The sequence below is a fragment of the Chiloscyllium punctatum genome, chromosome 32, assembly GCF_047496795.1.
Source record: "Chiloscyllium punctatum isolate Juve2018m chromosome 32, sChiPun1.3, whole genome shotgun sequence".
Taxonomy (NCBI): Eukaryota; Metazoa; Chordata; class Chondrichthyes; order Orectolobiformes; family Hemiscylliidae; genus Chiloscyllium; species Chiloscyllium punctatum.
The window spans coordinates 48,555,940-48,572,624 of record NC_092770.1 but is presented as its reverse complement, the minus strand read 5'-3'; the positions used below and the strand labels follow the sequence as shown (position 1 = coordinate 48,572,624).

Here is a 16,685-nt window from a genome sequence, read left to right as displayed (position 1 = left end):
GAGGTTATGCTGCAGCTGTATAGATTACTGGTGAGGTCAACTGTGTACAGTTTTGGTCTCCTTACTTGAGGTATAACTATAAGCACTGGAGTGGGTGCAGACGAACCTCACTAGGTTGATTCCAGAGTTGAGAGGGTTGGTTTATGAGGAGAAATTGAATAAACTGGGACTCTACTCATTGGAATTTATAAGAATAGAAACATATAAAATTATGAAGGAACAGGTAAGATAGAAGCAGGGAGGTTATTTTCACTTGTAGGTGAAACTTGAACTAAGGGACATAGCCTCAAAATAAGGGGAAGCAGATTTAGGACCGAATTGAGGAGGAAGTTCTTCACCCAAAGGATTGTGAATCTGCAGAATTACCTGCTCAGGGAAGCAGTTAAGGCTACCTCATTGAATGTTTCTAAGGCAAAGATAGATTTTGAACAGTGAAGGAATTAAGGGTTATCGTGATCAGGCAGTTAAGTGGGGAGCTGAGTCCACGAAAAGATCAGCCATGATCTTATTGAATGGCAGAGCAGTCTCGATGGGCCAGAAGGCCAACTCCTGTTGCTATTTCTTATGCTCATGTTCTTATAAGGTGAATAAGATAGATCTATTCCTTAAGGTGGGGGAATTCAAAACTAGGACAAATATTTTTAAGGGTCTGTTTCTGAGTGTGTGAATCTATAACTGCACTGACATGTTTCAAACCTTTTTACAGATTTTAACCCACAGCTTCATTGGCCATAGCTGACCTTGCATGACAGTAATGAAATATTGCTGCAGCAATTATTGGGTTGCTGTTGCTTGTACTGCAATGGAAATTACAGCATCAATTGCCAGACAATGCTTTATGGTTGGTCCACAAATGTGCAAATTGAGTCGGCCGCCATCAAACATGTTGAGGATGATCCTTTCTTGCTGTGGACAGGACGGCATGACATCAGCATTAACCATGGGCTCACAAATGGCTTATCAGCTCCATCTTAGTCCGATAGGCTCTCGTACAGTGAGGACATTACATTATAGAGATTGTGGATGGAGTGTTGACTCAAACAATTATCATGTTTTTCTGCTTCCTACACTATTTGAACCCTTCACAGTGGATCCAAAATGCCTGTTCGCCAAACATGCACTATCTCATCCTCCAGTAAGCCAACAGTGCTTTCCTTGCCCTCTGTCATTGCTTCGTCCACTCACACCCAGTGTCTCACTATATGAAGGCACTGTGCTCTTCCGTTCATTTTGCACCAAGCCACAGCTCAAAGTCTCCAATTGCTCTCACCTTAAACCCTAATTCACTGCCCTTTTAAATCTCTAGCTTACTAGATTTCACTCTACATAGACTAGAACACATTCAAGGCCATACTATCTGTACCCAGACTTCTAATAAATGCACTTAAGCATCAACTCATATCTTGTCAGCCCCAGATTTGTAAACCTGGACTTTATAATCAAACAATAGCTTTGTTTTAGTCTCCTCAACCCCAACATCTAGCTCTTATGATGCTAGCCTATTATGTGTCTTTCTTCCACATTACAGTCAAAGCACAGATTTCAGTCATTATGGCCACGTATTATGAAGTTCCCTTTAACAATTTCCACATACTTGCATCTTTATTATTAAAAACCTCTTCAGAATGTTGCAACACATTTTAGGTTACTTCCTGTTGTTCCCACTGCAGGATCCATCTAAAGAAACGGTTCTATGGCTTGTAAAGGACACTACATTATTTAGCATTTTACAAACCTTGTCCTTGCACTTCAAGTCGACAGATTCCATTGGTTTGCCTTGCTGTTGACCAAAGAGTTCAAGCAGATTATCATAATTAGTGGTGAGAACCATTGTTCCCCTATCCATTAATTGAAGAATAGCATCCAAGAGCATGGGATTCTGAATGTGACAGTTAAGATTATCAAACACTTCCATTAAACAATCCTGGAAAAAATTCGGCTTGGTGTCTCCAGTACGCTAAAAAGAAAATAGAATAAAAATTAGCACTCCAGGAAACAGAATTAAAATGCACTATGTTAGTGCTCAGAATTGACAAGTATTGCTTATTTTGTTCAAGGCAGACGAAGTTAGTCTTCAAGTATTTACTTTTATAATTCACAGAAACTTAGCCATCTAACTTTGAACATATGGAATAAATTGCTGTGCAACTAAGCCCGCAAAAAGGTAGTTAACATTAATTTTAAAATTTGCTTTGCTAAACATATTACTTTTATGTTGGACTTAGAATTATATTCACTATATGCAAGTCTAAATAGTCTACAAAACTAAACTCAGCAATTCCAAACACTTCAGCAATCTAAACACCCTACTTTATTTTCTGTCAGTCAACAACTTCACATTCAAGTGCCACATTTCATCTTGCACTGTGCTTAGAACTTTACTAAAAAACTGCATTTTGGTACAACAAACTGGAACAGGAGTTAATAATTAATGGTAAGGCCTTGGATAGTGTTGTAGAATAGAGGCATCAAGGGTTTCGGGTAAATAATTCTTTGAAGTTTGCATTACAAGAGACAGGGTGGTTAAAACGGTGTTTAGCATACTTACCTTCATTGGTCAGTCCTGAGTATAGGATTTGGGAAGTCATGTTGAGGTCGTACAGGAAATTGGTGAGACATCTACTGGAATACTGAGTCTAGTTTTGGTGACCCTGTTATAGGAAGGATATCATTAAGCTGGAAAGGAGGCAGAAGAGATTTTTCAGAATGTTGCAAAGTATGGAAGGTTTGAGTTATAAGTAAAGGCTAATAAGCTGGGACTTTTTTCACTACAGCATAGGAGATTGAGAGGTTACCTTAAAAGTTTATAAAATCATGAGGGGTATGAATAGGTGAATGGTAGGTGTCTTTTCCCTGGGATGGGGGATTTCAAGACTAAGCAGCATATTTTTATGGTGAGAGGAGAGAGATTAAAAAAGACAGGGTAGCTCATATGTGGAATGAACGTCCTGAAGAAGTGGTGAATGCTGGCACAGTTACAATGTTTAAAAGATATTTGGATAAGTGCATGAATAGGAAGGGTTTGGAGAGGTATGTGCCAGGAACAGGCAAGTGGGTCTAGTTTAGTTTAGGATTATGTTCAGCATGGACTGGTTGGACTGAAGGATCTGTTTTCATACTGCATGACTGTAATTCAATTTTACACGTTACATCTCCAAATCAGCCAAACATGAACTGCCTCTAAATTTGTACTTTGTTGTTGATTTGCTGGTTATTGCATTAATCATTAGCAACATTCTTCATTGCGGTTTTAACTACTTTCCCTTATATTTGTTCTTGCAGCTTGTGTAAGTCAAAATACTTCCTTTAATTATTTTAAATACTGAAAATGAGTAGTCTTCATCTCTAACACGTCATGCAATTCCATTTGAGACGAACATTGTAATGCTTAATTTTGCCTTCGGAGCTCAACTTTTCTGCAAATTTAAATGAAAGGTATGTCCCACAGTGCTTCACAGGCATATTATAAAACAAAGTATGACTTTGAGCCACATTAGAGATCACATCATATGACTAAAAGCTTGAAGAAAGTAGGTTTTGAGAAGGGTCTTAAAAGGAGGAAAGTGAAATAGAGAACCAGAGAAGGAAAGAGTGTGCACTCCAGAGTCTCGGCAATTGAAGCACAAGTATCAAAGATGGAAGAGGGCAGAATTAGAGGAGTTGTGAAACTGGAGGAGAAGACAGAGCTAGGCAGGAACATTGCAGTATAGGAATCTGAAAACAAGGACAAGACTTTAAAATCAAAACTGGGAGCCAATTAGTGACCAGTGAACATGGATGATGAGGGAATAGGATGTAGTTATGACATAGGCAGCTGAGGTTAGGATTGCCTCAAGTTTACAGAGGGTAGAATAAAGGAGACCAGCTGCAACAGTGTAATAGTTCAGTCTAGAAGTAACAAAAGCTTCAACAAAGATTTCAATGGCAGTACTGCTTGGGCCGGATAAAGTCCTGAAGAAGGGCTTATGCCCGAAACGTCGATTCTCCTGTTCCTTGGATGCTGCCTGATCTGCTGCGCTTTTCCAGCAACACATTTTCAGCCCGGATAAAGTCCAGCAATAAATAAATGGAGGTAGAAATAAGTGGTCTTAGTGATGGCATGAATTGAAGTTTGGAAGCTCAGTATCACATTGATTCTGAAGATCAGTTCTGGTAGCAGATCGAGAGGTGGAGTTCCTTGCTGGAGGAGACATTAGGACAGGCGCCTAAAACAATGGTTTCAGTCTTCTCAATATTTATTTGGAGGAATCGTCAGCTGTGGATCTTTGATAAATAGTGTTCTAATTTAGCAATAGTGGAGTAATCAAGAGAGACAATGGTGAGATAAAGCTGGGTTTTATCAAGAAATATATGATAACTAAGTCTACCACTGTGTCACTGAGGTGCAGTATTTGAATTAGAATTAGGAGGGGACAAAGGATAGATCTTTAGAGGATACTACAGGTTGACGTGGAAGCAGGGAGATAAGTTGCTGCAATTGATTCTTTCATTATAACTGGACAGATAAGAATGTAAGCAGTCTCAGTCAGCTGAATGATCATGAAGAGACACAGAAGAATCTGGGATGGCAAACAAAAGTTGCAGGCAGGTCGAGGAAGACGGAGATGACATGTCCACTATTGGCACAGTTACACTGGATGTCATTTGTGACTTTGCTAAGGGCTGTTTTGGCATTGTGGAAGGAGCAGAAATTGATAGGAGGGCAGGACTCAAATACAGTTTCAGAAAAGACAAAAATAGATCTGAGGAACAACAAAAGGAAATCACTCAACTTTCATAGTTTTTCCATTAATGAAAGCTTCTCAATGATAGTTCTCAATTATTTTTAGATTAGATTAGATACAGTGTGGAAACAGGCCCTTCAGCCCAACAAGTCCACACCGACCCGCCGAAGCGCAACCCACCCAGAACCATTCCCCTACATTTACCCCTTCACCTAACACTACAGGCAATTTAGCATGGCCAATTCACCTAACCTGCACATGTTTGGACTGTGGGAGGAAACCGGAGCACCCGGAGGAAACCCACGCAGACACTGGGAGAATGTGCAAACTCCACACATGAGGCGGGAAATGAACCCGGGTCTCTGGCGCTGTGAGGCAACAGTGCTAACCACTGTGCCACCGTGCCGCCCATTACATAATACAACACAAGCCATGTTTCCTATTTTTTAGTAGGAGAGCAGTATTTTTGGGTGATAATGGGTTAATACTTGATTAAATGCAATAGATTTAGATTTTATTGTAACATGTACTCAAGTACAGAAGTACAGTGAAAAGTTTTCAATGTCGCCACATGCGGCACAATCTTAGGTACAAATGCCTATGTACAAAAACTTACAAACAAAGTAAAAAGGAATAAGGAACAAACTTAAAAGTTAAACATTACAGCTATTCTTGGTACGAAGTTGAAAAATGAAAAAATAAAACTAAAAATTCAACCAGTGCATCACAAGTGTTTAGCAATGATGAGACCGCACTTCCTACAAGAGGCTCAATCTCCTCAGTTTTGTCATACTTTCTCCACACTGGCTTGATCTCCTCTGCTCTCATTGTTGCTGCAGATGTCAGGAAAACCTCCAACACCATGTTGGGCTCGCTCTTGGGATCTGAGGCCACCAAAGCCCCCATCCGCAATAGGCCTCAACTTCATTTTTGTTCCATGCACCGGGGCATCAGGGACTCACCAAGTGTTCTGGGTCAGGCCTCCAGCTACTGCCTCACACTAGACATCTAGCTAAAGTCAATGACACCACCAAGAATGACAATGTCATGAGTACTCAGTAGAAGATAAAGAAAGTTTTCATGGAGGATTGATACTTCCCATATTTCACCACCCTTGCAGAGAGAACATGCCAGAACAGTGATGTTGGGGAGAGAAAGAGAATGCTTCAGTGTCAAAGATTAATTTGAGAACTGATTTATAATATCAAATTTGAGAAGAAAAGGATATTAACTGAGGAGAGTAACAACATTAGCTAATGTGAGGCAAGAAGGGAATTAGGCAGAATTCTGGTGGGAAAAGGGTGAAGGGAGAAAACAGTTAGGAATTAGATTTAGTGCTTGGAGCTAAAAGGATCAAAGGGTATTGGGAGAAAATGAGAAGCAGATACTGAGTTGAATGATTAACCATAATCATACTGACAGACTCAAAAGGGCTAAATGGCCTACTGTTGTCCCTGGTTTCGAAGACAGGAGGTTTCCTGCATTAGGTGAGTTCAAAGATAACCTGAGAAGAGATAACAGAGAAACCTAGAAAAAGTTGCAAGTGAAAAAAACAGAATATTTTGGAAGTACACAGCACATTAAATGGAACTTGTGATAATGTAAACTTCACAATTTTAATAATTTCATGTGTCGAAAAAATCAACAATAACTGTTTCTCAAGATGAAAAGGGACAAGAAAGGAATTAAAAGCAATACGTGAATTAACCATTCCTGGGATGGAGAAACATAAACTGGTTGTTTCCTGAGAGAGAAAATATAACACTGCTTGATAAACTCCTCCTCCTCACAAATGCACAATTAAGATTGCCTACAGAAGGAATATTCTGCAGTAAAGAGGATAATTGCAGGAAAAGCTGTTTCAAACAGACAGCTAGGCCCAAATATATCAAGAAACAGAGAAGCTACTTCTGATAAGACGACAAACTACAGACTTGAGGTCTCCAGAAGTGTAATCTATTTTGGGGATGAAAGAATCTACTGAATCATCATGATGTCACACCACAAACTTGAAAGAGAGAAAAAAAATACAAGAATTCAACACCAGAATAATTCAGGAAAAGAACATCAAAGAACAATACTCCATAAGGATCAAATCCTGGACACTTCCATAGACGGACACTATTGGTTAGAATCCTGGCCAGATACAACCATTAATCAGATAATAGCCAAGTTGAGTGTGAGGCTTAAATTGCTCATTGAGGCGTCTTTATTTTCTTTGCTAAAATAATAAATTTTAAATTATTGTTTCAGTAATTGATTATCTGAGAGATTTCTTAATAAGTAGCCGAATTAAAGATAATCTGCTATGATTTACATTCAACAGACCTTTGGAGATAGAAACAGAGTTAACATTTCATGCTGATAATCTTCCATCATAACTGGGAATAGTGATAAAGTTTGAAGCGTGCGGGGGTAGGAAAGAGGAACAAATAAAGCATACATCTGAGAGAGGGTGCAACACTGGAGACATTAAATGGCAAAAGAGCTGGAGTTCTGGGCCAAAGGAAATGCTAATAAAGCAAATAAAATTTACAAAAAGATGTCAAGGATATCGCTAGACACAGTGTGAATGGCAGATGATGAACAACTCCACCTCCACCCCCCCCATCCCCATCCCAAAAAGAGAAGAGAAAAATGACAGTAGAACAGAAGAAAATGGGGACAAAGATTACTCACTGAAATTGTTGAACTCTAATGTCCAGAAAGCTGCTAAATGCCTGTTTCAACAGTGAAGTGCTGTTTCTCAAGCTCATGTTAAGATTCATGCAGCACTGCAACAGGGCAAGGATAAAGAGGTCTGCTTCAAGGTGGAAAATTAAAATTACAGGCTACTGAAAGTTTAGGGTCATGGCTGCAGACTGTACAAAGGTGGTCTGCACAAATGTCAAACAAACTACATTTTGTAGAGCAGCAAATACAGTACATCACATTAAAAGAATTACTAATGCACTCAAATTACTACTAAACCTTAAGGGTTTAGCACTTTGGATGATGAGGAGAGATAAAGGAGTAGGTGATATAACATTTACATTTGAATAGATAGGAAAAGGAGTATTAGTGTAGAAAACTAGATCAGGTGGTCATTGGGAAATTGGGCCATTCAAGTAATGAAACAAAAGCAGAAAGGAAAAAGTGTGTTTGGTTCTGTTGGAGGTGGTAGAAATGGTGAAGGTTGACCAGCTAAGGCTGCTGTTATAGTAGAAGGGGAGTACAAGGGGAACCTTAACATATTTCCAAGAGGGAGTTGCAGGGGTGAGCACAAGTGTAGGAAATGAGACAGAAAAAGTGGAAAGCAATCCTTGGTTGAGGAAAAGAAAGACATGTCAGAAGCATTGGTTTGGAAAATTCAGTCAGCAGAACAAATGTGACAGAGACAGAAACTGGGAGAATGGAATCAAACCCTGAAGAAAGGTGTGAAGAAGTGTTGTTGAGATAGTAGGTTTATCGTAGATATAGGCTAGAAGTGTGTGCCCAGAGATTGAGACGGTGCGGGGGGGGGGGGGGGGGGGGGGGGGTGGGTGGGGGCAGTGAATGGTGGTGGTTGGTAGCGGATGGAGACTAATTGGGCTTCAGTTTGAGCAAGAAGTGGAGTGTCTACAGACCAGTATAGTGGGACATGGAGAGATTGGATATCTATGGCGAAGATGATGGAGAACAATAGAAGATCATGGATGTATGTGGAAAGTGACCATACATGGGAGAAAACAAAAAGTGTCAGGATAGAAAGAAATCAGTTCAATGGGGCACAAAACGTTCAAATGTTTAGACTGCCAGGACAGAACTTTTTGTGTATCTTGGGAAAGAGGTGGGAGCAGGCTGTTCAAAGGCCAAAGGAAGATCTTCACAATAATCAGTGTCAGTGACAGTCCTGACAATAGTTTGGTGTTCAGTTGTGTGGTTACCTAAGAGAAGAATCTGAAAGTTGGCACTGAGCCTTTGCAAAAATGATAGTTCTGGGCTTGGACAGTTTGAAGTTCTAAGGGAAGTTTGACTTAATGGTAGTCTCAACATAAACGAAAAAATAGCTCCTGAGCTCCACATACACATTGCTGGAATGAAGTTGCAGGCGGTTAAGAAGAGCTTAAAGAATAGGATCTTTAAGAAAAATCCAGGAGTTATTTTTGCATTTCTGGATATTAGTGAACAGCACCAAGGATCAAAAAATAGCTGTATGATAGAAATGACAGTTAAGGGGTAAAGTTGAGTTTAAAACAAAGACACATAACATGAAGCTGTGATACATCAGAGTACACTCCTGAAGCAAGATAACATTATTTTGAAACTGATTTGCTAACCCACGCCCATCAGCTCTTGATCAACATTCACACAAAACAAGGCCAACATAAAATTTAAATGCATGTGTATATTGTAGTTTAACTGTTCTCAAATAAATAGTTTCAGAACATTTCCCCCTTCTGGTTTCAGATGTTTGAAGCCCTTACAAATTGCAACTCTGGTTTATTCTTTTGCTCAAACACAACATATAATGATATAAGCTGTGCATTTAAGCTTTAAGATCTTTCTCTGAAATGCATGTACACTTCACTCCTACAACTCAAAACAATATTTGGTCTTACTGGTGACATTTTCCGGATTAGATCATGGGCAAGCACAAGAAGGTCACGATCTTCTGTTAGTTTATGACGAAACTCCGTAATATCAGAAGGATGAAGCACCTCCAGATCTTCTGCTGCATTGATTACTGCTTCAATACAACTTCGCCATGAGCACAGTGCAGGTATATGTGGTGCAACAGCAGCACTCACTCCAGTTCCAATCACCAACAGCAATTCACAAGGTTCTTTACGGGTCAGACTTTTCAGGAACTTCCTTCAGATAGTTGGGAGAAAAAAAAACAAAATCACATTCCTCATTCTCTGAAGCTCAATGTATACAAATAAACAATGTCATCCACTGCAAGACGAGCCATTATCCATTTTAAAATTTGATCAGATGAAAATAACCTCAATCCGAACCTTTTTTTCTTAGTATAGAAAATGAACGCCAACCCTACATCGGGCATAACAGCACAGTACAGGCCCTTTCGGCCCTCAATGTTGCGCCAACCTGTGAAACCAATCTGAAGCCCATCTAACTTATACTACTCCATTCTCGTCCATATGCCTATCCAATGACCAGTTAAATTCCCTTAAAGTTGGCGAATCTGCTACTGTTGCAAGTAATACATTCCACCCCCTACTACTCAGAGTAAAGAAACTACCTCTGAGATCTGTCCTATATCTATCACCCCTCAATTTAAAGCTATGTCCTCTCGTGCGAGCCATCACCATCAGAAGAAAAAGTCTAACGCTCAGATTACTTTCTCCAATTGATCTATCATTAAGCCTCTATTTGCATTCTAAACATGCTGGAAACTCCAATTGAGATAACATTTTTCAATAGCTTTGGTATGAACAATTAAGAATTTTTTGTAAAATGAGATTTTTTGTTCCTTCCAGTTGAGGACATTAAATATTAGTTAGTTAATTTAACATTGACCTTAGGGGAGTTTAACTAAATTACGTTGCAATACAGTTGTTATATTAGATCTTATTTCTAAATATTTAATAATAGGCAATTTTAACAGATCTTATTTGTGTGTGACCATTTTCTGGAAATTTTGAGAATATCAAAACAACTGATGTAAGTTTAGAAGAAACATGGTGCAAAAAAAGTGCCTGTCATTTAGCCATGCTCGATATATCTTAAAAGCTACTTCAATAGAATGTTTTGAAAGTCAAGCAAACAGCAGATTTTCGAACTGTCAATTTTACTTTTATAAATCCAGATGAATTTAGTCAGCTGGACAACTGGTTTGCAATGCACATTGAAACCAACTGCAATGGTTTAATCCCTGCATCTACTGATGTTACCATGAAGATTCTTCTTTTCAACCTGTCCACTCAACTTAAACCACAACCAGTTGTGACTCTCTCTCTCGCGCTCTCTTTCTCTCTCTCTCTCTGAGATTGCAGCCCACAGTCTGATAAGGCTACAGCAGTCACACCTTTAATGGCAATAATGACATGGCAACTTGAAACTCTGAAAACATGCAAGATATTTTGCAGAAAGAATTGGGAAATGTTACTCAGCTGGGAGTAGAGAGATGAAGACATATGTTTCTAACATAAGGAGGATTTGTATTTACAATTGATGAAATGCTGTGTTTTCAAAAACATATCTAAGTTGGAGCACAGTAAAATGAATTTGGGTGTAAACAGCAGCAGAGAAGCTGAAAGCTTGAGAAGTGGGGCCTCGATCAAGGTCAGCCGCAGCAGTGGCAGCAGCTGGAGCGCAGCAGAGTGAATTTGGGTATAAGTGGTGGCAACACGTGCAGAATAGTGTTAGGTGCTAATTCTTGTTGTTTGTTAGGAAAAGAGAGAGAGAGAAATCTGATTTTTATCAATATGAGATAAGGTTGTATAACTGGTTTCTAGTATATAGTTTGTAGTTGCTGAGTTCACAATAGCAGAAGAACTTGGCCCTACAGCATATTCCTCCTGCAATGTGCGGGAAATCAGGGGCATTTTCAGTATCCATGGTGACCATGTATATATGAAGTGTGTTCGGCTGCAGCTGATTTGCCACATGAAGCAGCTGGAGCTCCGGATGGACTCACTATGGAGTGGCCACAAAGCTGAGAATGTCATGGATAGCATATTTAGCAAGTTGGTCACACCACAAGCGAGGGCTATATGACAGAAAAGCATTGGGTGACCACCTGGAAGACTAGTAAGTGTGGGTAGGCAGCACAGCAGTCCCCATTGGCTATTCCCCTCTCAAACAGAATCCATTTTAGAGGGGATGGCCCCTCAGTGGAAAGCAATAGCAGCAACCAGATCAGTGGCACCCCAACTGACTCTCCGTGTAGTACAGCAGAGCCAAAGTGTGGGCAAGCAGTTGCGATAGGGGTCTGTATAGTCAGGAGCATTTGTGGCCAGGTAGGAGAGTCCACAATGGTGATTTGCCTTCCTAGTGTCAGGGTAAAGGATGTCTCTGAGCAGGCAAAAGATATTCTAAAGGTGGGGGGTGGTGAGTAGCCAATGGTTGTGGTTCATATTGATACTAATGGCATAGGCAGAAAGAAAGAGAGAGAGAGAGAGAGATATAAAGTCCAGTGAATGGAACTTTGGGAGCTGGATAGGAAATTAAAAAGCAGGACCTCTGGGGTTGTAATCTTGGGATTATTCCCTGTGCTACGTGCTAGTGAGGCCAGAAATAGCTAGATAATACAGATGAATGCATGGCTAAAGAGCTGGTGTCGGAGGAAGTACTTCACTTATCTGAACCACTGGGTTCTCTTCAAGGATAGATGGTACCTTACAACAAGGACAGGTTGGAATTAAACTAGAGGGGCATCAATATCTTTGGCGGGGGGGAAAGAGTTTAAATGAGTATGACAGGGGATAGGAAACTGAGCTGTTGGTCAGCATTTGAAGTGACTGAGAAGGTAGTAGTTAGGTAAGTCTAATAGTAAGAATAGGCAGAGGCAGGTTTATGAACACGGTGGGACTGACAGTCTAATGTGTATTTAATTTAAAGCCATTGAGTATAATAGGTAAAGCAGATAAGGCTTATGGCTTAAATTAGTACATGGAACTATGATGTGGTAGCCACTGCAGAAACTTGAGAGAAGAGCAGTACTAGCAGCTCAACATTCCAGAGTTGAGATGTTTCAAGCGAGATAAAGAGAGATGTAACAAGGATGGGGGAAATCGCGTTACTAATCAAGGAAAAATGTCCTCTGCCAGTACGACTGTGACATATTGGGGGATTCATCCAGTGAGGCCATATGGTTAGAACTTAAGAATATGATAGGTGCAATCACTATGATAGGATTGTACTATAAGCCTTCCAATAACCAACAGGAGATAAAAGAACAGATATATAAGCGATCAGAGAAAGATGCAAAATCAACAGATCTGTTATCATGGGTGATTTTAACTTTCCCAACATTGACTGGAACTCGCTTAGTGCTAGATGCTTAGATGGGGCAGATTTTGTTGGGGACCTCCAGAAAGGTTTCTTGAAGCAACATGTAGATAATCTAACTAAGGAAGGGGCAGCACTTGAACTTGTATTGGAGAATGAACCTGACCAGGTGATCAAAGTTTCAGAGGGGAAGCATTTTGGGAACAGTGATCAGAGGAAGGCTAATTATAACAGTATTAGTCAGGAATTGGAGAAATTAGATTGGGGACAGCTATGAGAGTAAATACACATCTGACATATGGGAGTCTTTTAAAGGCCAGTTGATGAGTGTTCAGAAACAGCATGTTCCTGTGAGGATGAAAAATAAGGATGACAAGATTCAAAACCCTGAATGACAAAAGATGTTGAAAGTTTAGTCAAAAAGGGCAAAAACAAATATACGTAAGGTGTGCAAACTGAAATCAAACAAGACTCTTGAGGGATCAGAAAAGAAGTTAAACAAGGAATTAAGTGCACTAGAGGAGGCCATGAACTGTCCTTTGCAAGGAGGATTAAGAAGAATTTGAAGGCATTTTATACATATATTATGAACAACAGGGTAACTGGGAAAGAGAAGATCCACTAAAGAATCAAAGAGGAAATTTATGTGTGGAGTCAGAGGAAGTGGATGAGGTCCTTGATGAGTAATTGGCATCAGTATTCACTGAGGACTAAAAGGATTATGGGCAACATCATGAAGGGGTAAGCTGATGTGCTGATATTAAGGAAGTGGTGGTGTTAGGTGTCTTGAAAAATACTGAGGTAGTTAAGACCCCACGGTTTTTTTTTTATCTATCCCATGATACTGAAAGAAGCAAGGCAGGAGATTGCTAGGATCTTTACAGAGATCTGTGTCTCCCCTTTAGCCACAGGTGAGGTCCCAGAAGACTCGAGGATAACCAATATTCTTCCTTTGTGAAGCATAACAGGGAAAATACAGGAAATTATACACCAGGGAGCCTTGTTTCAGTGGTAGGGAAATTATTGGAGAACATTCTTAGGGATAGGATTTACTCACATTTGGAAAAGAATTATTAGCATGGCTTTATGCAGGGTAGGTCGTGTCTCTCAAACTTAATTTGAGTTTTATGATTAAGTGACAAAGACGGTTGATGAGGATGGGCAACAGTGAATGTTGTCTGCATGGACTTTACTAGATGGTTTGAAAAGGTTCCTCATGGTCAGCTGGTCCAGAAGATTAAGTCACATGGGATCCACGGTAATATAGCAAATTGGATACTACACTGGCTTGGTCATAGGAGACAGATGCTAGTCCTGTGGTCAGGGGGTGGGTGGGGGGGGGGGGGGGGGGGGGGGGTGTTCTTTTTATGAGTAGAAGTCTGTGATAGGTGGTATTCGTCAACGGTCAATGTTGGAACCTCAGTCGTTTGTAATATATATATTTTAGATTAGATTAGACTAGATTCCCTACAGCATGGAAACAGGCCCTTCGGCCCAACAAGTCCACACCAAACCTCCAATGAGTAAATGACTTAGATGAATATGTAAGTTTGCAGACAACTTGCAAATTGGTGAAGTTGTGGATAGTGAGGAAAGTTATCAAAGGATACAACAGGCTATAGATCAGTTGGAAAGTTGGGTGAAGAAATAGCAGATGAAGTTTAATCTGGACAAGCTGAGGTGATGCACTATAGAAGATCAAATGCAAGAGGAAAATATACAGTAAATTGCAGACACTTTGGAGTATTGGCATACGGAGGAACCAAAGGGTCCAAGTCCCTGAAAGTGGTAACACAAGTGAATAAGTGGTAAAGGCATACAGCATGTTTGCCTTCAATGGTTGGGACATTGAGTATACGAATTGGTAAGTCATGTTGCAGCTGCATAAAACATTCGTTAAGCCTCATTTAGAGTATTATCTGTAGTTCTGGTCCCCACATTATAAGATGTGGAGGCTTTGAAGAGGATGCAACAGAGATTTACTAAGACATTGCCTGGATTGGAGTGTATTAACTATAAGGAGAGATTGAACAAACTTGAATTGTTTTCACGAGAGCATCGGAGGCTGAGGGGCAACCTGATGGAAGTATATAAAATTGACAAGCGCGGATAGGATGGATAATCAGAGTCAATGTCTTTTTGAAGTTCTACACGGTCTTCTTTAAAGCACATAACTCTTCCAAGTTTTGTCACCTGCAAATTTTGAAATATTCTTCTATACAGCATAATCTAGATCATTTACCTAAATCAAGGAAAGGAAGGTCTCAATACTAACTCTGGGGAATTCCACTATAAACCCTCTTCCAGCCTGTAAAATACCCATTAACTAGTACTGTTTCTTGTCACTCAACCAATTCTGTAGCCACAATGCTACTTCCTTTTATTCCATGACCAAAGCTTTCCTCACAAGTCTGAAGTATGACGTGGTATCAAGGGCCTACTGGAAGTCCATAAACACCACATCAACAATCTTGCCTTCATCTCTAGTACATCTTTAAAACACCCAGCAGTTTAACAGGACAAAAAAACCTCCTGTCAGCTCTTCTGAATTAACGCACATTATTCCATGTGGCTAATAACCCTATTGCAAGTAACTGATTCTAGAATTTACTCTACCATCGAGTTAAACTAACTGTAATTGCTTCACCTATTTTTACAATCATTTTTGCACAAGGACACAATGTTTACAATTCTCAAGTTCTCGGCACCAACCCCTAATCTGGAGAAGATTGACAAATTATTGCCTAGTGCTTCCGCAATTCCCATTCACTTCCTTCGATGTCCTTAGATGCATCTCGTCGGGTCCTACTGTTTCACCAGGATCTGGACATCTGCCTCTTGGATATGGACAGATGCACGATATTGCACCTCAGCCTTGCCTCTTATGTGCAAATCCCTATTTTTGCTGCCTAATTATCCCTTCTCCTCTTTTTATTATTAATGTGCTTATATATAAAAAAAGAGAGATTTCTCTTTATAATAGCCAGTCTTGTTTTCAGAACTCCTTCTTGCTTTTGTTATTAACTTTTTCACCTCCTTCTGAACATTCTGTTTGCAGCTTGGGTCTCAATTATATTTATTACATGGCATTTGTCATAAACATTCTTTTTTATTTATATTAACTTCCATCTTTCATCATACAGGGACTTCTAGATCTGTTCAATCTACCTTTCCCTTTTGAGGATTATACTTTAATCTCGCCTGAACTCTCTCTTTAAAGATAGCCCATTATTCAATTATAATTTTCTCTCAGCAATGTTTAGTTCCAGAATACCCATTCTTGCCATAGTGAAGTCAGCTCTCTGGTCAATTCAGAATAAGAATAAGAATAAGAATAATCAATTGACAATGTCATTTCCACCATCCTAAACTTTATAAGACAATGATCACTGTCCCCAAAACATTCCCAGTGTCACTCAATGTACTTGGCTCACCTCATTCCCACAAACCATGTCCAACGCTACCTGCTTTCTTGTTGGACTTTAAACACAGTACTTTAGGAAATTCTCCTGAACGCAATCTAGCAATGCCTGCCTCTCACGTTACCACATCTCGGTCTACGTACAGGTAATTAAAGTTTCTCCTGGAATACTTTACGATGTTTACAGCTCTGATTTCCTTGCAGATTTGTTCCTCTATATCTCTCCCACTAGTCAGTGGTCTACAGATTACACCTAGCAATATAATTGCATCCCCCTTATTCCTTAGCTCTAGCAAAATTGATTCTCTCCTTGAAGCCACCGAACCTTTTTCTCCAATGCCCACTTTAACCAAAAATACTACCCCTTCCTTTTTCTCCCCATTTCCTAACTTTTCCAAAGATCAGAATCAAGAATATTTAACATACACACCTGCTTCAAACACTGCAACACATCAGGGAGGGGGAAAGAGTTACCTGGATGCTGTGTTTCAGGACACAGACACACCCCTGAGATTAACTAACTTGAATTCGGCTAGTGGTCAGGGACAGGAGGGTGTGACCGTGAGTGAGGCAGGTAGAGGGATGCAGGAGGTAGACTTGCAGGA

The 16,685-nt window shown here is 39.9% G+C and overlaps 1 protein-coding gene across 6 annotated transcripts in view; it reads right to left on the bottom strand.

Annotated features, from left to right (window-relative positions):
• LOC140458147 (protein FAM118A-like) overlaps positions 1–16,685 on the bottom strand; it is a 58,041-nt gene that overhangs the window by 19,622 nt on the left and 21,734 nt on the right. For all 6 annotated transcript variants that reach the window (XM_072552302.1, XM_072552304.1, XM_072552299.1 and 3 more), the window contains 2 exons: positions 9,305–9,557; positions 1,736–1,957 (listed from right to left, as the gene is read on the bottom strand). In XM_072552302.1, coding sequence (XP_072408403.1) covers positions 1,736–1,957; positions 9,305–9,557 — 475 coding nt within the window. The remainder of the gene's footprint in view (positions 1–1,735; positions 1,958–9,304; positions 9,558–16,685) is intronic.